Consider the following 25,455-nt stretch of genomic DNA (forward strand, 5'->3'; position numbering starts at 1 on the left):
TAAGTTTCTTTAATACTTGTCTGTGCCATCACAAGATTATAAAGTGTATATGGAACTCGATCACGCGGATAGATACTTCCACGACACAGTTGCCGTCCTGTTGAAATTCGATAGGCGTGTTATGACAACCCAATTTGACATCCGATGCTAGTGTGCTATGCAGGAACCATATCCACTCTCAATCCTGCTACATGATTCAATGTAATACATAGTGTACCAAATGTCGTTGCCCGCTATGTAGTACGGTGTACATTCAATGTTCTCAGTGAACATACTATCATACGTTCAATACCCTCAACGATATGCGTCATATACAGCGTGGCTGTGTTACAGTTCTCGAAATAATGAACCTAATGTCCACAGCCCTTCTCTCTTTTTTAGAGTAATGTCAGTGATGGCACACGCAGCAATGAAATCAATGAAATCTGCAATGTCACAGCTCTAGATAACAATTTCAGCACTACTAGATGTTGTGCACCATGGATCAAGAAATTTGTTTTGTTCACAATCATACAGCTTCAAGGAAAACTCACCTGTACTAGCAGTTAACCGTATTAAGTTTGGACATGTTGCATTATAATACTTGTATTGGTCACACACCAAGTGTAGAATTTTTTAGGGGAATTATGGGCACAGTTTTTTGTCGAAACGAAATGTCTGATCAACCACTTACCGTAAGAGTGGACTTGCGTTGTTATCGAAAGCAAAGACAATACCACCGTTGTTATATAGAACACTGCATTCAGAAAATTGGCATCCATGCTGTCTTGTGACGATGGTCTTGTACTGCTGGTCGACAAAAAGTACGCCCTGCGTTATACGACGTCAGCATTAATGGGTTTACTTCCTCAAGAGAACTTGCACTATCTTTTAGGTGTCAGACGGCCAGCGGAAAAGGCTTACGTGCTTACCCATCAGTACTTGGAAAGCGAGTATATTATACTTACGGGGATTCCCATACACAAGGAAACACGTTTATTAGCCAAAGCTCATATGAAGTACATTGATATTTATATGTAACAAGTTTATACCCCATCGCATAAGGAAATATGTATCATTTTCTCCACGACCGGATATACTTGAAAGAATATTTATTTTATTTACTTGAAAACCAAAATATTGATGATTCGTGAATCATGCATACTTCTTTAGGTTCGAGTTTTCTAGGCAAAAGAAATTGATGGGAAGCAAAATAAAAGTTGTTATTTATATTGAACTCTATATCACATACATTGATATACTTTGATGATCACCAGTTTAACAATGGGCTGCCAAAAACGTACCGAGAAATAAGATGTTGAAATTATTTTTGTAAGGGAAGTGTTGGACATTACGAAGAGCAATGATGGCATGTTTAATAGGAAGAGGTCATAAAACGACCTTCAACTTTCAATGACTGTGAGTTCTTCTGTAATATCCTTTTACACATTCAGGAGGATGCATTCAGACATACCATCAACCGGAATGACCAACACTAATTTGACATTTTAAAAATAAAACGTAGGTTGTTGATAATTTATTTTTACAATGTAAACGAGAAATTTCATGACGTTGAATGTTTATACTTCAGTTACAGTTATCGGTACCCATCATTTAGATTATAACACCAATAACTGGGTATTTGTAGTGTATCTATGGTCTATACATGATAGGAATTACAACAGGATATGTACAGGATTTCATATAAAAATTAGTATGTACAGCCTAAACTGTGAGAATCGTAAATTTGAGAATTCGGCACATAAAACTGATACCCAGACACGTTACTATTGTACACTTACTTCTCCTGGGGTGGAGTCTGTCTGTCTGTCTGTCTGTCTCTCTCTCTCTCTCTCTCTCTCTCTCTCTCTCTCTCTCTCTCCCTCTCTCTCTCAACACACAGCATGTAGTAAGGAAGATAACACTGGGACTAAGTATGGTTAACTCAAAGATTCACACATAAGTGATGGTCAGACAGCTGATGATTGATAATAATCACATTTCAATTATCATCCGTTGTCTGACAATCACACAAACATACACTTCCAGTTATTACTAAGTCTGAAGGCCGACTCTCATCATCTCATTTGAGCTGTTCTTTGTTATGATTCAAATAATATAAAGTCTGAAAGTGATTGAAGTCACCATCTGCCTTGTGGATCCATCGTCGTAAACCACAGCCTTTTTACGGCACTGTCTGAGTCACCCAGAAATGTGTGCTTTGGCTTGTGAGAATGTGTGGATCAGTTTCGCTCTTACATATATCATAAACGTTATACATTTGATACATTGCAAAGGCTGTTTATTTAGAATACTTTACACAAGTTTCGTGTATATTTTGTCTTAATGGGGCTCCAATGTCAGAAGTTAACTCAATATCAAAGTAAACTGAGAAGGTAATTCATCCTGTAATACAGGGAATTAACACCTTTATTAATTACCGCTAAACAAATGATTAAGGGTGTGTACACAAAGACGAATATTCCATCCAGTAACAGCAATGTTCGTTTTACAGGTAGGAACTGACATCACAATCTGCATTACAATTTTGGCAAGCTTTGATAAGATGACTAACTGTTATTAACATTTATTTATGTTCACTGTGTATGAATAATATAGAGCTGCATTGTAGGTGTGCTTATGGCACTGTCGACGATCTGACCACAAAATGTGACTTACAATGTGGGTGAAGCTGATTACAACAAGGGCAGTATGTATTCTATACAAAAAGACTACTTGCTCAGCTGTAATGTTGTCACTACGTAACCCAATGGGTAGAAAAATGGCCACTATCTGATTTAGCCCAAAGGTCACATTTCAGAAAAATTGCTCTGACTAAAAATTGCACAAGTCTTTCTGATAAGTTTTTAGTGAAAGGTGAATTTCACTGGTTGCTTACATGATTGTTACAACTATTGTAACCGTATCAAAAACGAGGTTCCCTATCCTTCTTTTTGTCAATTTCTCTTTCTCTTTGTAACATGGAGAATTCTCAAGTTATCATAGTAGTTGGGACTCATAAAAAATCTCCTTTCTGAGATACATGTACTATTTTTTCAAATCATAGTATTTCACAGCAGCTTTTAAGCAGCTAAATGTAGTGGTGTCACCGTTCTGAGGAAGTAATTTAAATTTGCCATGTTTTACTTTTGTTGGCTGAAGTTCTCCTACAACATATCTAAGGTGCTTTTAAAAGCTATCATTATGTATGATCTAAAAATGTCTTCCACAAAGATATCCTGCTATAAATGAAATCATAATTTCCTGTCTATTTTGGCATATATGACTGCTCCCGCAACACATGAGGCAATGATTCCAACTTGAACAATGACTTTCATGAAGGTAGCCACAGATGGGATGTATTTCTCTTGCCATGTTAGTAATGGCGGTGAAGACGAATCAGGCAGCACTACCCCACGGTAGACATCTTCTTCCCCAATCTTTCCTTTGGTATACAATATCTGTAAATATGATATATACATGAAATGGTAATTAACTAACACAATCCTAATTTTATACACCCCTTCAATGTTGCAATGGCGTTATAATTAAAACAGTACCACCATTATATCTTTAAAATCAAGTATTGCTCATGATAGATATCCAAATAAAAGGACTATTCAAAAGTTTAAATTTAATTGCCTATCCCCCGTTCAGTGTTGGCTACATGTTACAGGGCCATGTCATTTCTATGTATTGTGGAAATCAAGCATGCTCCCTGCAATATCGTTGATATGTTCTTGTCTGAAAAATTAAAATTTATTGGATTGAACTACAGGAAATCAATGTGTGGCAAGAAACAGTTTTAAAAAGTTGTATCAGTGTTAAGGCTACCTAGTGACAAGTATATAAATAGTAATTACCTTCCTTGCAGATACAATTCCGGCTGTCACAGCCCGATCAATGCAAAGTGAACTAATCAGCCCTAAACTGTCTGCTGAGGCAAAATGAACTGGACCATATGACTCCTTTACATGCCTAAAAACAGTATATAATATCATGAGTGCATTACTGCATGCATTGCATAGTGGGTAGTAAAACCTGGTGGTCATTAAATGACACTCTGTATGATTTGTATTAAAAACCAGGCTGACAAAGTCACACAAATTGCATTGTGTATAATATTCACCTGGTGGGCACACAATAACACTGCATGATTTATACCAACACCAGGTGGACAAGGTCACATACCTTGTATGATATATAATGACACCAGCACACATAATGTCACTTTGCATGACTTGTACTAACACAAGGAGGACGCAGTTATCTATCTTGCATAGTGTGTAATAACAACTGTTGGGCACATAATAACACTTTGCATGACTTGTAATAACACCAGGTGGACAATGTCACATGAACATATACTTTACATAATTTGTAATTTTGCCAAGTGAACATACATTGCATAATTTGAAGTGATGCCAGGTGAACATACCTTACATAATTTGTAATGATACCTTCCATAATTTGCAATTATATCAGGTGAACATACCTTGCATAATTTGTCATGATGCCAGGTGAACATACCTTGCATAATTTGTAATGACTCCAGGTGGACAATAGCATGAGGCACCTCCACAAATATAAGACTGTGATTTCCAGTTACAGTCAATGTATTCCAACGGCTATACAATAGAAGGAAAAGTACAACTTAAGTATCCAGATACATTAAAAACTGTAATAAACACACAGTGAAGTACTTGAAAATGAACATGTGGAAAATTAATTGAAAGACAACTATTGGAAAGCATACTTAAACCTACCTGCTTAGCCTCTTCCGCTTGAAACACATTTGAATACAATTCACAAACCATATTCTCCCTAAATAATCAAGTGTACGAAAAGACATAAAATTTCCAATTAAGCCTTTTGTTTAGTTGACAATCATTCCTGTTTCTCTCATGAAGGTTATACACATTTATTTTTGTAGTACATAGTAGAGATATAAATGGTTAACTGCTTAATAAAGAGATTAAAGTTTGATAAAAATGAAACTGAATAACATTTACTTTAGGTCATTCATATTCAAATCATACATCTCCAAAATGTGCTTCTTACTCTGTGTTTGGTGTTTGTGTACATGCGCGCGCACGTGTGTGTGTGTGTGTGTGTGTGTTAAATATACAGAAAACTTTTGTATATACACAAGTCTAAATAAGCCCTTAATTGTTGTCATCTAGTGGTAACCACACCTATTTTTATATGTCCAAAGAGTGTGTTTTATACAAATGGCCACTTTTCATGCATTTAAGATGAATTTTTTGCTCTTGCTTCTTTAAACAAATATATACTTGTTGGACATACTGATAATGAAGGAATCTTTTTTGGAGAGAACAGTGCTCAATGCAATATTAGCAGAGCATAATATACTTATACTTCTTAGACATATGTACTTTTTAGTTCATCATTTTCAGGAACAGCGATATTCTAATGTCCAAAAGGCTTACCTTTCTTCTGTAGTAAGTTTCATTGCTTTTCTAGCTTTCCCTGCTGAAATGAAACTGAAAAAGGGATCACAGTTAGTCAAGGATCAACATCAATTTCTTTTACTTTGGTGGCACCAACAAGAATACTTAGTATGATTCAATGAATGTTAAACCAAAAAAGAACACTGATATAAAATTTCTTTCACAAGGATCCACCAACTAATGCATATAGAGAATCAATGCCGACCTCTAATTGACCACTGAGATATGCAAAGTGAAATATCTGGTTCAAAATAGCCTTGCTGCTCTGTGGACATTTCAGTGACAATTACTGTAAACATCGAGTTCAATCTCCAATTTTAAAAGTAAATGACTAGTAAGCACTGTGATCATTTAAAAAAGAAAGACCCTAAATACTAAATTTTGCACATAGTGTCTACACCATTTTGCCTTTCAGCTTCATAATTATTTTAGAGGATATAAGTGAATTATATACTGCCATCTAACTGAATGCCTTCTGTAAGGGTAGTCTTGCAATTTCATGATTTATACAAGAAATTTAGCTCTATATCTGTGATTTTTCCCAGTGAAAGTTAGTTGTCAAAAATTTTGTTTAAATGCCTGCTTCCTATTCGCAGCACAAGAAAGTTTGCCATCCTCGACTTCACTCGGCTTTTGTGATCCCTACATACCCGGGATATGTACATCCGTTTCCAAGGCAAATAATAAACGAATTTAAACCCTCATAACTTTGCTATTACGCATCAGAAAGCTTACATACTTCATGGTAAGCATGGCAACAGTTTAACAACTTTAATAAACTATAAAATTAAGTGATACAGTATTATTGCCCTACTTCGTCCCTGGGTAAAGTGTGTACATTCCTCTTTCGGCTGAGATTGACAGACGCACCATCTGCTCCAGGTCTAATTACCGAAAATATGGCAATACCTTATTAAAACTAAAAGCTACATCAATAATATTTTCAGGACTGATGTGGTCTGGTATCGCAAATGTATGTACCAAATTATATTGAAGTGTGCATTCATGAGATATAGCCTAATTACCAAAAACTATTAATTATGTAAACCTAATCAGTTCTTGCCATTACCCTACGGAAAATGTGTACCAAATTTCGTTTGAATTGAGTCAGTCGATTTTTTTAGAAAATGGTGACACACACACACACACACACACACACACACACACACACACACACAGACTTTTCACCCATAATATATAACCTTCCGTAAAAAATAGCAAATAAATCTATTTTTGTTGTAAAATTCTTAGAAAGGATGTAATGACAAAAGACTTGTTGAAGTCCTTCCTACTTAATAAATATTACCCAGTCCAATCCAGAGTGTCTACTTCTGCTGACATAAAAAAGCTACAGGTCCTCTTTATTTACTACATCTAGCAAATTCAATATTGCGAACTGTCAATGGTTCTAACAACTGTTTCTTACCTGGCCAGAGCAGGTGAAGAACCATCTGGTTTAGTGTCATCAACAATGATATCAACACACTCATCTTCCCCAAGAACTAAACAACTACCATTATAGCCTATGATAAATCAAAATATACCATAAAGTCATAATATACCTTTACAAGAGTGCATTTGCACTGCTACCCTTATGTTTGTTGGTTGGTTGTTTTGTTGTTGTTTACTCATGTATACATGTACTCATTTGTCGGTTTAATTGTTTTGTTTGTTTGTTTGTTTCCTTATTTGTTTGTTTGTGTTTGTGTTTTGTTTGTTTGTATTTGTAAACAAAACTAACTGGGCCTGAGCTCGCTGTGGTAACATTAGAGTTAGACCCTTTACCCAAGGCTCTGTGACCTATTCCAAATACGCAAGACACTTGTAGAACAGAAATAAAAAATACACTGTAGAACCGTGTTTACTCTACTATCAGCAAATGATGCAAATCTCACTTTTGCTAGATGGTCTAACCAAATTGCCATTTCAACCAAAAAACCTTCCTAGCTTGAATACAAACTGCAAGATTGTCAGTCCAGTGTTCTCCATTCTTTGCCACGCTCAGTTTAAAAGTGCATTTAAACAGATAACTTAAATGTTCATCAGCTTGGTTGATCATATCAAATGACTTACAAAGGTTACAACACACAAAAGGTTTAAAGTTTTTAGCATCGACCTTTAGATCTGTCTTGGTCAACGATCCTCATCAGAATGACAAATTCCATATTTACAGTTGACCACTAGGTGGCATTATTTAAACAGGTTCTCACCTTTATCAAACCAGAATGGTTTCTTATAATAGGTAATAGTTTTGATACATAACCCCATTGGTATTCTTTGAATTGCTTGATTGTGTTGGCCAGACAATGGTGGTGAAAATGTGATATGCTGAAGCATTGGAAGTGGAACTGCACAGATAATATGGTCTGCCTAGAAGTCAGAGAAAAAGACACAATCGATAAGTGAGAATCAATCAATTTTGTACTTAATGTGTCACACTAATTGTATCAATACGAAAGAGTCTTGTTTACCCAGACCCTTGCAAGAGAGCTATTCCAATCACCCCGGATTAGGTGTTACCATTTAGGCAAATAATCGCACAGTCCTTTGCAACTGAGCATGCTCAGTTTGAATTACTAATTGACCAATGAAACTTGTACCCAATTATGTGATACTAATACCACAAGATTTATAACCTAGAGTGCAAGTGGTATTTTTCAAATACTAAAGGTGACAAATAATAATAATTTTCTATTCATATTATTCACCTTCATAAATTAATACTGCCTAAAAATGACTGCATACATGAATGATGCTTATCAAACTAGATTTTTACAATGGCAAGATGAAGAAAGTGTTCGAGAACCACTTTACACCATCGAGTACCATTATATAAATACTCTTTCTTGATACATAATATGCTTACCCTACCTCATAGAGTTCACCATTTTCTGTTGTCACAATAACTTTGTCATTGGTATAGCTAACATGTTGAACTGGTCTCTCCAGAATCACTTTGACCTCTTCTGCTATTTTCTTACAGATATGCTGAGCTCCTCCGATTATTCTTGCTTCCTTTGATGAAAATTTTGATGAAGATTTTGAATCAACACTTAATTCTTTAATTCACTGAAAACTTTAGTCAGGTCAGGTCAGGCCAAGTCAGGTCAGGTACTGTTATTATCATATTCTATTTCATGTGTTTTGTATTTTCATTTTGGGGAATGCCACTCCAGGAAATAGATGTATTTTTGTAAACTTTGGGTTCTGGAGTGACATTTCATGATTTGTGATTTAAGCCACATAGATTATGTATGAATGCCAAGAAACACCAAATTGAAACTATATTTCACCCCCCCCCCCCCCTATTGTTCTCAATATTTCACTGTTGCCTCATGGAACTTAGCAGACGTACATATTTATAAGATGCACACTGAATATGCATGACTATTTGTCTAGCGACAATAAGCACTTAGGAGTCATAACACATGGAAATGTTAATCAATTTTTTTTGTCAACCAGACAATAAGATTTGGCAATGTCTCTGAGAGATTTCTTTGGCCGGACAATAAAATGTAGCAATGTTGTTAAGATTTTGACGTTTTTGTTTCAAGTTCCGTGATTTTCATTCAACCTGTAGTTTGGTTGATGAGGTGTATTCATCCTTACTGAAAACCTAATATGTACAATTACTTACGTCAATTTGAAGGTTGGGTGGAACAAAGACAAAGAAGTCATAGAATAGAACTCCTATCATCTTATGGAACCACAACAAGTAGAGTAGAGAGACTTCCTCTGGGTCAGCACATAATGTCACCGATACCAATGTTATCGCAATTTGCTTCACAGTTCTGAAAAATAAAAAGTTATGCACAATACACCACAAATTTATTCTTTTTGAGCAGTATTACAAGATGGTGACAATATAAGCAGCATGAATAGATTGTCAAAAGTAATTATGAAATTGCTGGTTTCTTTGACCAATATAATAACCAGTTGGAAAATGCTTTCCAGTTTGCTTATTTTTCCAATTGCTACCGAGACATTAAAATTTGCTCGGTAGACAATTAATTCATTCTCTTGCCATACCTATAAGGTATAGTAATGATTACATTGTCACACCATTATCATCTCTAAATTTGAAGTATCTGTGCCTATATGGGGTTGTCAGTGGCCGAGTGGTTAAACCACTTGCCACTTACCACTGCGGTCAGGGTTCGAACCCCATTCTAGGTTCAATTAAATTTACCACACTGTAAGTAAGAAGAGTGTCGTTCAGTTTGACTCTACCGAACAACGCATGCTTTCCCCTGGTACTCTGGTTTCCTCCTACATTAACACTGAACCCATGAGGGATGGCCCTCACTGTACTTCTTGGGAGACAAGTGTTTAAATGCTTAAAGAACTATCCAGTATAAATAAAGATTATCATTATTATTATTACTTCTGAGTAAGTAAATCACTTTTCACAAGTATAGGAAAAGGGAACAGTTTAGTATATAGTAATTATTCAATCTCAACCTACTGGTTATACTTGCACAATTTTGGGGGATGCTCAAAGTTGGTAGAAGTATGTCATCATACTGATCTATTTCCCATTTGATACCTATCACTGTCGTCACATCATCACAGTCAAATTTACAATTTGCTTTTCATTAATAGTATTTTATAAAGAACATTAATTAATATATGATTTTTTTATGACTTAAAATCAAATACTAATATTATACTCATTATTTTTTTAATAGTCGACTTACTGAGTCCAACAGATTTCATCCAACCATTGCTTAACTGTTACTTTATCCAATCCTTTAGCATCTGATGAGTCCCATGGTGTATTGGAAGAAATCTAATTTTACATAAAATGTGATAAACATGTCATTTCTGATGAATCCCATGGTATATTGGGAGAAATCTAATTTTACATAAAATGTGATAAACATGACATTTCTGATGAATCCCATGGTGTATTGGGAGAAACCTAATTTTACATAAAATGTGGTAAACATGACATTTCTGATGAATCCCATGGTATATTAGAAGAAATCTAATTTTACATAAAATGTGATAAACATGTCATTTCTGATGAATCCCATGGTGTATTGGAAGAAACCTAATTTTACATAAAATGTGGTAAATATGACATTTCTGATGAATCCCATGGTATATTGGAAGAAACCTAATTTTACATAAAATGTGGTAAATATGACATTTCTGATGAATCCCATGGTATATTGGAAGAAACCTAATTTTACATAAAATGTGATAAACATGTCATTTCTGATGAATCCCATGGTATATTGGAAGAAACCTAATTTTACATAAAATATGATAAACATGGGAACTATGAGAGGGAGCACATTCTATTGATATAATATTTGATATAAAACAGTTTCAAAAATTTATGTTTTTGAAAAAAATTGATTTGGTAAAATTTCATTTTTTGTTCATTTAGAATTACTTTAACTATGTTGTTTATACACAGAATTAAAATTCTTTGCTCAGACAGCAAAACAATCATACACAAATACAATCCAGGCAGTGTTTTCTTTGTAGTCTCTAAGATCCCAACCCCACTATACTTATATTTGATCATCACATGCTATATCCTTGACCATAGAGGAAAGACATTGTTGTTCTCTCCTATACCCTACAAGCACTAGACCCATGACAATTTGAGGAGGGGTGCTTTCCCTGTTACTATATTGATCGAGGGGCACAGAATCTATCTGTTACATGGTCCATTGACTTTTTTTACATTAGTAAGAAAAAGTCATTGCAGTTCTTACCTTTGATGACAACAACTTCAATGTTCTGAAGAAATTAATCAAGTCCATCCTAATAATAGGATTCCAAATTGGAAAGTTATGGGTATATGGTGTAGTTTGACCCTGTAATATAGATAATTCGCAAAAATATAAATATATTAATTTGTTTTTACAAATGTTTGCATAGCATTATTTATGTTTACGTTTATATACAGACCTCTCATCTCTGTTCAATGAAGCTTTCAAGGTAGGAATTCAAAGTTGTTTGATTTAAGTGTTGACTTTTCAAATTAAGTCAAGGTTATGATAAAACCAGATCAAAATGACTACATTTAGAGTATCGTGTGAAAAACATTTGTTTGTTCCTTCTCAGAATGATATTGCCTACTGAACATTACAGAAATGTCCACAGACAGTCTGTACATATTTGATGTTGTACAGTGCATTACAGCACCAGTAAGCTTATCATATGATACTGCTCTCAAATTTGACGTCTCCAAAGACGTAAAATCTCCAGTCATGTCAAAGATTATTACTGACTGTAGCAAACACTCTATAACATATTTTGTCTTTGATGTAAATCATATTGTATATTAAATAACATTGGGTATTAACATTCACCCCCTTGATAGTCATGTCACTCATATGCAAATTATATGCAAATTCTGAAATAAAATGTATTATTGTCTATGCTTCCATACTATCAGTGTCTGTATTTTTTGTTATGTTAAATTTGTAACAGAAAACCTTTTGTAAGATATAACACAACATTGAGTAGTCTAACTGAAACTCTATAGTTACTTTGGTTTGGTAGTAAAACAACATTGTGCTGTCTAATTGAAACTCTACAGCCACTCTGGTCTGGTAGTACATCTTTGTAAACAACCTACACATTTGCAAATGGACCTTACAAAATTACCTTTGAATAAAGTGCCAGATTTTTAGTAACAGGTGGAGGGTTATAAATCTGTACTCCTAATTTTTCACACAGCTCCATACTTCTGAAATCGAATGGACTCAAATACTGTCCTCCTAAATCTACATAAGGGCATGAAGAAGTCTGAAATGAGAGATTGACAAAAAATAATCACACAATTAATAACATTATGTATGTTCATCATAGAAGCACTAAGACTCATTATACACAATTTAAGTTCTCTTCTTCCACTTTTGACTGAGAAACAAGGGCGGACATATGTTTTGAACGGATGACTCATCCTATTTCAGTGTCTAACTGATCTGACAGAATGATCCTAGTTTGCTGGAGGTGTAAAAAAGGTTAGCTTCAATATATGTCATGGTAAACTTAGGTGTAGTTAATGTCATATATTATTTTTGTTTCTATTACAGACATACCAGTGCTCAATTAATGTTGGTATATTGACCTTGAATAGTGGTGTTTTTTAAACTTGATATATGGACTTTGACTGGTGATGTAAATTTTTTAAAGTCTATATATGGACCTTGAATGATGATGGGTTTTTTAAATTTGTATTATATGAACCTTGAATGGTGTTTTTGTTTTTTAAAGTTAAGGTATATGGACTTTGAATGGTGTTTTTTTTTTTAAAAAGTTGATGTATGGACTTTGAACGGTGATGTTTCTTTAAAGATGGTATATGGACCAATTGAATGGTAATACACTATTTATCATTCTAACAGTTGGGGTTTATTGATTTGCATGAACAACTTTTGGTGTATGATTTCTCATTGAGCTATGTTTGGCAAAGAGATCTTCAGATTCAAACCCATTGGATCTCTAGTAGACTAGGCAAGTTCCCATTTAGCACAACCTTTGAATCAAACTGTCAGAAGACTTAAGAATATAACACATATACAATACAAACTGTGACAAGAAGTCAATTTTATAAAACATAAGTTTTCATACGTTTGTTGTATAAATCCTGCCACCAATTCTGTCCTTGGCTTCCAGTACGATGACATCAACATCGCTTTCAATAAGTGTTTTAGCAGCTGTTAAACCTACAAAGTAAAAAATCAATGTTGACGTGAGTTTTAGGAAAAGATGCGGAAATCAATACCGCGATTACATACTTCTGAAAGCACTGTTGCTGAGTTGTTGGTAAGGCTTAAAAATCATTATTTGGTTCCAGTTACCGGATTCCACCTAGCTTTTCACTGCGAGAAAAAAAATCACAAAAATTGTGAAGTCTCGCGAGAAATAATGGATGCGGAATCTGACATCAACCTAAAAAGACAATATAAAACTATTCTTCCAATCTGTAATGACTGTACATCTGATATGAAGAAATAAACAACACAGAGACCATTTGGAAAAACAATGGAAAACCTGCACTAGACACTCACACAGAAAAAAAATATAATAAAATAAAATAAAAAATCTACCTACCCACCTATTCTAAAATTGAGCATAATCAGAATCACACATTTTTTTTATATTAGGCCCAAGTGTAAGCAGTGTAACAAAAAATGTACATTCTCTTTTTTTCCAATTGTTCAATAAAATATAGTTTAATACAGCAAATTATTGCAGCTTTCTACTCTGGTACCTAATGATTAAATAAAGTATTAGGTACCAGAGTAGAGGTGCAATGACCATTTATCCCATTGTCTAAAAATTTAGTCTGAAGTCTATATGTACTTATCATGACCTTCAATGACCTATTCAAATCACAGTGAAGTGAATGACCTCACTGCGACCTCTAACAACCATTAGTATTACCTGCTATTCCTGCTCCAATAACAATCACCTCTGCCTTTGTAACAGACTGCATTGTGTTTTATTCTCCTCTTGACTAATTGTATACACAGCACCAGTGCTTTTTTTCAAAAATGAGCTGTATAAACAGTATATGTACTACATATGTCTGTAAAATAAAAAAAAATGTTATTATTATGTATAGGGGTACAAAACAGATCGTTTTTGTAGGAAGACAACTAACATGGTTCAAACCCCAACCCCCACCCCCATCCCCAACTAAAAGACTCCAGTTTTTTATCCTACATTGAACTATTGATACGAATTACCTCTTCAGTGACCTATACCTAATAATTCATTGTCTGCTCAGTTCCTCCTACCTGTTCTCAACAAACTTGATGTTACGGTTATATACTCCTGAAATTACATACCGACGGCGACTGAAACATATATTTGCGAACACGTACTGCACGGTCTATCAACTCTTTCAAAACTATTTCTTCGACAAGTAAACAACTAGAACTTGAGCGGCTGCACTCACTGGTGCAGACTGTCCACTGGTGCTGCACAGCTACGTGACAACGCCCTCAGTGTCAGAGCCCAGTGTGGTCTAGACTATGACCCCAGAGTGACCCCGTGTATGACCTCGGACTTTCACATACATTACCCTTCTTTACGTGGTTCTAGCTAGCGCTCGGAGTGTGACGACGTGGTCCCGTGGCGAGAATTGTATTCATATCCAAATCTTGCAAGTGTACCTATCGTATAACAATATCGAATATACTGTCGTGTTTGTGAAGGTGTGGCGGATATACTGTCCATCTTGTTGCTGTATTTGTTAGCAACACATGTTTGATTCAGCTAAAAGTATGGTCGCGGTACGCATCAAAGTTCTACCTATCGTCTGCGTTGTTGACTATGTTGACGCAGGCAGACACAGACAGCAGACATTGGAAGCAGGCAGATATGACCTTTGACCTTCATCATCAAACCCTCTAGCTTACTGTTAAATTACTGTATAACAAGAAACAAGGACTTTACCAACGTTTATCAGTTTCACATACTTTCAAGAGCGGTAATTTATAGATGTAACATAATATAGGACATAACTGAAAACCCAAAGTAAGTTTTTAACAAAATATTCCTATGCATTGTCATATTTACATACAACTATTTCTCCCCATGCTAAAAAGAGTGTGCACATTATTCACCTACCACATGCTTCATAACACAACACTATGTAAGCTGTATAGTAAATTTGGTTGTACCTCAATTTTGTCTTTATACCCAGCAAAGAGTCCACTATAATAAAGGTAATGTTACTAATTCATGGATTTCACTAGTTCTCCTTGCAAACCATTGAGTGTTCACACTATTCACCTAGTAGACAATAATATATACAGTACACTATGATATGATGTACTCCACTTTAGAAAAAGTACATAATATGTGGTGCATTTTGGGAAATTTCATTATTTCATACACAAATAAAATGTTTTTGTTTCATACAAACCATTCAGTGTGCACACTATTCACCTATTTGGCTAGTACAAATCGGCTATAAAAAAAGGGTATTTCATACACAAATCAAATTCTTCTTTTCTTGCAAACCATTGAGTGTGCACACTAATCATGTACAAGACCCAGTAAAGTACTATATCAGCTATCATATGATATATGTGACTTAATATTAAATGTGTGTTTTATACCCAGCAGACACACCTTTATTTAGTATATTATAGCAACATTTACAAATTTCAATGAAACTTCCCATGAGTTTCCCTTGCAAACAATTTCGTGTGCACACTATTCATATAGTAAGCTTAATAAAGATATATATAAGTTATAACATGATATATTTCACTTTTCATAAATTTCGTCTTTCATACACATATATTGATGTGGTGCATTATGGGAAAATTCATTATTTCATACACAAATGAAATTCAATTTTCTAGCAAACCGTTGAGTGTGCACACTATTCACGTATTAGGTCTAGTACAATACTATATCAGGTATCATATGATATATGTGACTTTAAATAAATTTCGTCTTTTATATCCAGCAGACACGCCTTCATTCATGAAATTATAGCAATAATTACTAATTAGTTGAAACTTCATGTGCGTTTTGCTTGCAAACAATTGAGTGTGCACACTATTTGTATAGTAGACTTAATAAAGCTATATATAAGCTATAACATGATATATTTCACTTTTGATAAATTTCGTCTTTCATACCCAGCAGACACAGAAAGATGTGGTGCATTCTGGGAAATTTCACTATTTCATACACAAATCAAACCCACTTTTCTAGCAAACCATTGAGTGTGCACACTATTCACATATTAGGTCTAGTACAATATTATATCAGCTATCATATGATATATGTGACTTTAAATAAATTTCGTCTTTTATACCCAGCAGACACGCCTTCATTCAGGAAATTATAGTAATATTTACTAATTTGGCGAAACTTCATGTGCGTTTTGCTTGCAAACAATTGAGTGTGCACACTATTCATATAGTAGACTTAATAAAGCTATATATAAGCTATAACATGATATATTTCACTTTTGATAAATTTCGTCTTTCATACCCAACAGACACAGAAAGATGTGGTGCATTCTGGGAAATTTCACTATTTCATACACAAATCAAACACACTTTTCTAGCAAACCATTGAGTGTGCACACTATTCACGTATTAGGTCTAGTACAATACTATATCAACTATCATATGATATATGTGACTTTAAATAAATTTCGTCTTTTATACCCAGCAGACACACCTTCATTCAGGAAATTATAGTAATATTTACTAATTTGGTGAAACTTCATGTGCGTTTTGCTTGCAAACAATTGAGTGTGCACACTATTCGTATAGTAGACTTAATAAAGCTATATATAAGCTATAACATGATATATTTCACTTTTGATAAATTTCGTCTTTCATACCCAACAGACACAGAAAGATGTGGTGCATTCTGGGAAATTTCACTATTTCATACACAAATCAAACACACTTTTCTAGCAAACCATTGAGTGTGCACACTATTCACGTATTAGGCCTAGTACAATACTATATCAACTATCATATGATATATGTGACTTTAAATAAATTTCGTCTTTTATACCCAGCAGACACACCTTCATTCAGGAAATTATAGTAATATTTACTAATTTGGTGAAACTTCATGTGCGTTTTGCTTGCAAACAATTGAGTGTGCACACTATTCGTATAGTAGACTTAATAAAGCTATATATAAGCTATAACATGATATATTTCACTTTTGATAAATTTCGTCTTTCATACCCAGCAGACACAGACATATGTGATGCATTATGGGAAATTTCACTATTTCATACACAAATCAAACCCACTTTTCTAGCAAACCATTGAGTGTGCACACTATTCACGTATTAGGCCTAGTACAATACTATATCAACTATCATATGATATATGTGACTTTAAATAAATTTCGTCTTTTATACCCAGCAGACACGCCTTCATTCAGGAAATTATAGTAATATTTACTAATTTGGTGAAACTTCATGTGCGTTTTGCTTGCAAACAATTGAGTGTGCACACTATTCATATAGTAGACTTAATAAAGCTATATATAAGCTATAACATGATATATTTCACTTTTGATAAATTTCGTCTTTCATACCCAGCAGACACAGACAGATGTGGTGCATTCTGGGAAATGTCACTATTTCATACACAAATCAAACGCACTTTTCTAGCAAACCACTGAGTGTGCACACTATTCACGTATTAGGCCTAGTACAATACTATATCAGCTATCATATGATATATGTGACTTTAAATAAATTTCGTCTTTTATACCCAGCAGACACACCTTCATTCAGGAAATTATAGTAATATTTACTAATTTGGTGAAACTTCATGTGCGTTTTGCTTGCAAACAATTGAGTGTGCACACTATTCGTATAGTAGACTTAATAAAGCTATATATAAGCTATAACATGATATATTTCACTTTTGATAAATTTCGTCTTTCATACCCAACAGACACAGAAAGATGTGGTGCATTCTGGGAAATTTCACTATTTCATACACAAATCAAACACACTTTTCTAGCAAACCACTGAGTGTGCACACTATTCACGTATTAGGCCTAGTACAATACTATATCAGCTATCATATGATATATGTGACTTTAAATAAATTTGTCTTTTATACCCAGCAGACACGCCTTTATTTAGGAAATTATAGTAATATTTACTAATTTGTTGAAAGTTCATGTGCGTTTTCTTGCAAACAATTGAGTGTGCACACTATTCGTATCGTAGACTTAATAAAGCTATATATAAGCTATAACATGATATATTTAACTTTTGATAAATTTCGTCTTTCATACCCAGCAGCTAGACACAGAAAGATGTGGTGCATTCTGGGAAATGTCACTATTTCATACACAAATCAAACCCACTTTTCTAGCAAACCATTGAGTGTGCACACTATTCACGTATTAGGCCTAGTACAATACTATATCAACTATCATATGATATATGTGACTTTAAATAAATTTCGTCTTTTATACCCAGCAGACACACCTTCATTCAGGAAATTATAGTAATATTTACTAATTTGGTGAAACTTCATGTGCGTTTTGCTTGCAAACAATTGAGTGTGCACACTATTCGTATAGTAGACTTAATAAAGCTATATATAAGCTATAACATGATATATTTCACTTTTGATAAATTTCGTCTTTCATACCCAGCAGACACAGACATATGTGATGCATTATGGGAAATTTCACTATTTCATACACAAATCAAACCCACTTTTCTAGCAAACCATTGAGTGTGCCCACTATTCACGTATTAGGCCTAGTACAATACTATATCAGCTATCATATGATATATGTGACTTTAAATAAATTTTGTCTTTTATACCCAGCAGACACGCCTTTATTTAGGAAATTATAGTAATATTTTAATACTAATTTGTTGAAAGTTCATGTGCGTTTTCTTGCAAACAATTGAGTGTGCACACTATTCGTATAGTAGGCTTAATAAAGCTAAATATAAGCTATAACATGATATATTTCACTTTTGATAAATTTTGTCTTTCATACCCAGCAGACACAGAAAGATGTGGTGCATTCTGGGAAATTTCACTATTTCATACACAAATCAAACCCACTTTTCTAGCAAACCATTGAGTGTGCACACTATTCACGTATTAGGCCTAGTACAATATTATATCAGCTATCATATGATATATGTGACTTTAAATAAATTTCGTCTTTTATACCCAGCAGACACGCCTTTATTTAGAAAATTATAGCAATATTTACTAATTTGTTGAAAGTTCATGTGCGTTTTGCTTGCAAACAATTGAGTGTGCACACTATTCGTATGGTAGGTTTAATAAAGCTATATAGTAGCTATAACATGATATATTTCACTTTTCATGAATTTCGTCTTTCATACCCAGCAGACACAGATGTATTTGGTGCATTCTGGGAAATTTCACTATTTCATACACAAATCAAACCCACTTTTCTAGCAAACCATTGAGTGTGCACACTATTCACGTATTAGGCCTAGTACAATATTATATCAGCTATCATATGATATATGTGACTTTAAATAAATTTCGTCTTTTATACCCAGCAGACACGCCTTCATTCAGGAAATTATAGTAATATTTACTAATTTGTTGAAACTTCATGTGCATTTTGCTTGCAAACAATTGAGTGTGCACACTATTCGTATAGTAGACTTAATAAAGCTATATATAAGCTATAACATGATATATTTCACTTTTGATAAATTTCGTCTTTCATACCCAGCAGCTAGACACAGAAAGATGTGGTGCATTCTGGGAAATGTCACTATTTCATACACAAATCAAACGCACTTTTCTAGCAAACCACTGAGTGTGCACACTATTCACGTATTAGGCCTAGTACAATACTATATCAGCTATCATATGATATATGTGACTTTAAATAAATTTGTCTTTTATACCCAGCAGACACGCCTTTATTTAGGAAATTATAGTAATATTTACTAATTTGTTGAAAGTTCATGTGCGTTTTCTTGCAAACAATTGAGTGTGCACACTATTCGTATCGTAGACTTAATAAAGCTAAATATAAGCTATAACATGATATATTTAACTTTTGATAAATTTCGTCTTTCATACCCAGCAGACACATAAAGATGTGGTGCATTCTGGGAAATTTCACTATTTCATACACAAATCAAACCCACTTTTCTAGCAAACCATTGAGTGTGCACACTATTCACGTATTAGGCCTAGTACAATATTATATCAGCTATCATATGATATATGTGACTTTAAATAAATTTTCTCTTTTATACCCAGCAGACACGCCTTTATTTAGAAAATTATAGCAATATTTACTAATTTGTTGAAAGTTCATGTGCGTTTTGCTTGCAAACAATTGAGTGTGCACACTATTCGTATGGTAGGTTTAATAAAGCTATATAGTAGCTATAACATGATATATTTCACTTTTCATAAATTTCGTCTTTCATACCCAGCAGACACAGATGTATTTGGTGCATTCTGGGAAATTTCACTATTTCATACACAAATCAAACCCACTTTTCTAGCAAACCATTGAGTGTGCACACTATTCACGTATTAGGCCTAGTACAATATTATATCAGCTATCATATGATATGTGTGACTTTAAATAAATTTTGTCTTTTATACCCAGCAGACACGCCTTTATTTAGAAAATTATAGCAATATTTACTAATTTGTTGAAAGTTCATGTGCGTTTTCTTGCAAACAATTGAGTGTGCACACTATTCGTATAGTAGGCTTAATAAAGCTAAATATAAGCTATAACATGATATATTTCACTTTTGATAAATTTCGTCTTTCATACCCAGCAGACACAGAAAGATGTGGTGCATTCTGGGAAATTTCACTATTTCATACACAAATCAAACCCACTTTTCTAGCAAACCATTGAGTGTGCACACTATTCACCTATAAGGCATAGTACAATATTATATCAGCTATTATATGATATATGTGACTTTAAATAAATTTTGTCTTTTATACCCAGCAGACACACTTTTATTTAGGAAATTTTAGGAATATTTACAAATTTTGATGAAACTACACGTGTGTTTTCTTGCAAACAATTGAGTGTGCACACTATTCACCTATTAGGCCTACTACAATATCATATCAGCTATTATATGATATATGTGACTTTATATAAATTTCGTCGTTGATACCCAGCAGACACAGAAACATGTGGTGCATTCTGGGAAATTTCATTATTTCATATACAAATCAAATTCACTTTTCTAGTAAATCATTGAGTGTGCACACTATTCACCTATTAGGCCTAGTACACTACTATATGAGCTATCAAATGATATATGTGACTTTATATAAATTTCGTCTTTCATACCCAGCAGACACACTTTTATTTAGGAAATTATAGGAATATTACAAATTTTGATGAAACTACACGAGTGTTTTCTTGCAAACAATTGAGTGTGCACACTATTCACCTATTAGGCCTAGTACAATATCATATCAGCTATTATATAATATATGTGACTTTATATAAATTTCGTCTTTCATACCCAGCAGACACACTTTTATTTATACAGTTATAGGAATATTTACAAATTTTTATGAAACTGCACATGCGTTTTCATGCAAACAATTGAGTGTGCACATTATTCATATAGTAGGCTTATATAATACAGTTATATATAAACTATCACATGATATATGTCACTTTTAATAAATTTCGTCTTTCATACCCAGCAGACACAGACATATGTGATGCATTATGGGAAATTTCACTATTTCATACACAAATCAAACCCACTTTTCTAGCAAACCACTGAGTGTGCACACTATTCACGTATTAGGCCTAGTACAATACTATATCAGCTATCATATGATATATGTGACTTTAAATAAATTTTGTCTTTTATACCCAGCAGACACGCCTTTATTTAGAAAATTATAGCAATATTTACTAATTTGTTGAAAGTTCATGTGCGTTTTGCTTGCAAACAATTGAGTGTGCAAAATATTCACCTAGTAGGCCTAGTACAATATTATATCAGCTATAATATGAATTGTTTGATAAATTTCGCCTTGTATGCCCAGCAGATAAGTAATTATATATTAACTTTTTATTTATTCATGGAAACTTCACATGCTTTTACTTGCAAACAATTGAGTGTCCACAATATTAGGCTTTAATACAGATGTATGTCAGTTAAAATTTGATGTATTACAGTTTCCATAAATTTTGTCTTTTCTAACCAGCAGATAGAAATATGTGGTGCTGGGAAGTGTCACTTTTTCAAATCAAATGCTTTTTTTGCTTCCAAACCATTGTGTATGGACATAAAAAAAAACATTGAAGATAAGCAACACTTTATCTTAAACTGTAAAATGTTCACGGACGAAAGAAAATCAATATTAGCACACTTTAAAATATGGCCCCAAGGTTTGACAGACACAGAAAAATTCCTCAATATGATGAACAGTAAAAATGAGAATATAATTAAAGAAGTGGCTAAATACACATACACATGCTTCAAACTTAGAGAGCGGTACACTAGCTGTCCTATAATTGTATTAATAAAAGTGTGTCTGCTGGGTATGAAAGACGAAACTTATATAAAGTCACATATATCATTTGATAGCCCATATAGTAGTGTACTAGGCCTAATACGTGAATAGTGTGCACACTCAATGGTTTGCTAGAAAAGTGAATTTAATTTGTATATGAAAGAATGAAATTTCCCATAATGCATCACATCTTTCAGTGTCTGCTGGGTATCAACGACAAATTTTATATAAAGTCACATATATCATATAATAGCTGATATGATATTGTACTAGGCCTAATAGGTGAATAGTGTGCACACTCAATTGTTTGCAAGAAAACACTCGTGTAGTTTCATCAAAATTTGTAAATATTCCTATAATTTCCTAAATAAAAGTGTGTCTGCTGGGTATGAAAGACGAAATTTATATAAAGTCACATATATCATTTGATAGCTCATATTGTAGTGTACTAGGCCTAATACGTGAATAGTGTGCACACTCAATGATTTACTAGAAAAGTGAATTTCATTTGTGTATGAAATATTGAAATTTCCCAGAATGCATCACATCTTTCTGTGTCTGCTGGGTATGAAAGACGAAATTTATCAAAAGTGAAATATATCATGTTATAGCTTATATATAACTTTATTAAGCCTACTATATGAATAATGTGCACACTCAATTGTTTACAAGAAAACGCATGTGCAGTTTCATCAAAATTTGTAAATATTCCTATAATTGTATAAATAAAATTGTGTCTGCTGGGTATGAAAGACGAAATTTATATAAAGTCACATATATCATTTGATAGCCTATATAGTATTGTACTAGGCCTAATATGTGAATAGTGTGCACACTCAATGGTTTGCTAGAAAAGTGAATTTGATTTGTGTATGAAATAATGAAATTTCCCAGAATGCACCACATGTTTCTGTGTCTGCTGGGTATCAACGACGAAATTTATATAAAGTCACATATATCATATAATAGCTCATATAGTAGTGTACTAGGCCTAATATGTGAATAGTGTGCACACTCAATGATTTACTAGAAAAGTGAATTTCATTTGTGTATGAAATAGTGAAATTTCCCAGAATGCATCACATCTTTCTGTGTCTGCTGGGTATGAACGATGAAATTTATCAAAAGTGAAATATATCATGTTATAGCTTATATATAACTTTATTAAGCCTACTATATGAATAATGTGCACACTCAATTGTTCACAAGAAAACGCATGTGCAGTTTCATCAAAATTTGTAAATATTCCTATAATTGTATAAATAAAAGTGTGTCTGCTGGGTATGAAAGACGAAATTTATATAAAGTCACTTATATCATTTGATAGCCCATATAGTAGTGTATTAGGCCTAATACGTGAATAGTGTGCACACTCAATGGTTTGCTAGAAAAGGGAATTTTATTTGTGTATGAAAGAATGAAATTTCCCATAATGCATCACATCTTTCAGTGTCTGCTGGGTATCAACGACAAATTTTATATAAAGTCACATATATCATATAATAGCTGATATGATATTGTACTAGGCCTAATAGGTGAATAGTGTGCACACTCAATTGTTTGCAAGAAAACACTCGTGTAGTTTCATCAAAATTTGTAAATATTCCTATAATTTCCTAAATAAAAGTGTGTCTGCTGGGTATGAAAGACGAAATTTATATAAAGTCACATATATCATTTGATAGCTCATATTGTAGTGTACTAGTCCTAATATGTGAATAGTGTGCACACTCAATGGTTTGCTAGAAAAGGGAATTTCATTTGTGTATGAAATAGTGAAATTTCCCTTAATGCATCACATCTTTCTGTGTCTGCTGGGTATCAACGACGAAATTTATCAAAAGTGAAATATATCATGTTATAGCTTATATATAACTGTATTAATCCTACTATATGAATAATGTGCACACTCAATTGTTTCCAAGAAAACACACTTGTAGTTTCATCAAAATTTGTAAATATTGCTATAATTTCCTGAATGAAGGTGTGTCTGCTGGGTACAAAAGACGAAATTTATTTAAAGTCACATATATCATATGATAGCTGATATAGTATTGTACTAGGCCTAATACGTGAATAGTGTGCACACTCAATGGTTTGCAAGAAAACGCATGTGCAGTTCATCAAAATTTGTAAATATTCCTATAATTTCCTAAATAAAAGTGTGTCTGCTGGGTATGAAAGACAAAATTTATATAAAGTCACATATATCATTTAATAGCTCATATAGTAGTGTACTAGGCCTAATACGTGAATAGTGTGCACACTGAATGATTTACTAGAAAAGTGAATTTCATTTGTGTAAGAAATATTGAAATTTCCCAGAATGCATCACATCTTTCTGTGTCTGCTGGGTATGAAAGACAAAATTTATCAAAAGTGAAATATATCATGTTATAGCTTATATATAACTTTATTAAGCCTACTATATGAATAATGTGCACACTCAATTGTTTACAAGAAAACGCATGTGCAGTTTCATCAAAATTTGTAAATATTCCTATAATTTCCTAAATAAAAGTGTGTCTGCTGGGTATGAAAGACAAAATTTATATAAAGTCACATATATCATATAATAGCTCATATAGTAGTGTACTAGGCCTAATACGTGAATAGTGTGCACACTCAATGATTTACTAGAAAAGTGAATTTCATTTGTGTATGAAATAGTGAAATTTCCCATAATGCATCACATCTTTCTGTGTCTGCTGGGTATCAACTACGAAATTTATCAAAAGTGAAATATATCATGTTATAGCTTATATATAACTGTATTAATCCTACTATATGAATAATGTGCACACTCAATTGTTTCCAAGAAAACACATGTGTAGTTTCATCAAAATTTGTAAATATTGCTATAATTGTATAAAAATAAAAGTGTGTCTGCTGGGTATGAAAGACGAAATTTATATAAAGTCACATATATTATATAATAGCTGATATGATATTGTACTAGGCCTAATAGGTGAATAGTGTGCACACTCAATTGT

General features: G+C 33.4%; 2 protein-coding genes across 7 annotated transcripts in view; one reads left to right on the forward strand and one right to left on the reverse strand.

The window, feature by feature from the left end:
• Positions 1 to 2,282: 2,282 nt before the first annotated feature.
• Positions 2,283 to 14,788, reverse strand: LOC144438772 (amine oxidase [flavin-containing] A-like). 6 transcript variants are annotated; one of them, XM_078127934.1, is made up of 15 exons: positions 14,736 to 14,788; positions 13,863 to 14,007; positions 13,047 to 13,141; positions 12,078 to 12,218; positions 11,180 to 11,281; positions 10,148 to 10,239; positions 9,088 to 9,241; positions 8,322 to 8,465; positions 7,661 to 7,820; positions 6,877 to 6,973; positions 5,430 to 5,483; positions 4,746 to 4,803; positions 4,510 to 4,607; positions 3,843 to 3,957; positions 2,283 to 3,440 (listed from the first exon to the last, which is right to left on the reverse strand). In XM_078127934.1, the coding sequence occupies exons 2-15, from the start codon at positions 13,912 to 13,914 to the stop codon at positions 3,234 to 3,236; spliced, it is 1,569 nt and encodes a 522-aa protein (XP_077984060.1). In that variant the 5' UTR covers positions 13,915 to 14,007; positions 14,736 to 14,788; the 3' UTR covers positions 2,283 to 3,233. The 6 variants fall into 6 exon arrangements, with proteins under 6 accessions (XP_077984060.1, XP_077984061.1, XP_077984058.1 ...); XM_078127935.1 differs by lacking the exon at positions 14,736 to 14,788 and adding an exon at positions 14,506 to 14,543; XM_078127932.1 differs by lacking the exon at positions 14,736 to 14,788 and adding an exon at positions 14,270 to 14,410.
• Positions 14,506 to 25,455, forward strand: part of LOC144438773 (sialidase-3-like) — a 30,630-nt gene continuing 19,680 nt past the window's right edge. The window contains exon 1 of the mRNA XM_078127939.1: positions 14,506 to 14,716. The gene's annotated coding sequence lies outside the window, so the exon portion shown is untranslated. The remainder of the gene's footprint in view (positions 14,717 to 25,455) is intronic.

The sequence above is a fragment of the Glandiceps talaboti genome, chromosome 8 (assembly GCF_964340395.1).
Source record: "Glandiceps talaboti chromosome 8, keGlaTala1.1, whole genome shotgun sequence".
In the NCBI taxonomy this organism is placed as follows: Eukaryota; Metazoa; Hemichordata; class Enteropneusta; family Spengelidae; genus Glandiceps; species Glandiceps talaboti.

What these genes read in the sequence shown, in the direction of transcription:
- LOC144438772 (XM_078127934.1), bottom strand. Translation starts at nt 13,914, where the DNA reads ATGCAGTCTGTTACAAAGGCAGAGGTGATTGTTATTGGAGCAGGAATA. An exon ending in ACCATTCTGGTTTGATAAAG is followed by an intron (nt 6,974 to 7,660) that starts GTGAGAACCTGT and finishes GATTTATCATAG; the next exon opens with GCTATAATGGTAGTTGTTTA. An exon ending in GTCATTACAAATTATGCAAG is followed by an intron (nt 3,958 to 4,509) that starts GTATGTTCACCT and finishes TACTGTTTTTAG; the next exon opens with GCATGTAAAGGAGTCATATG.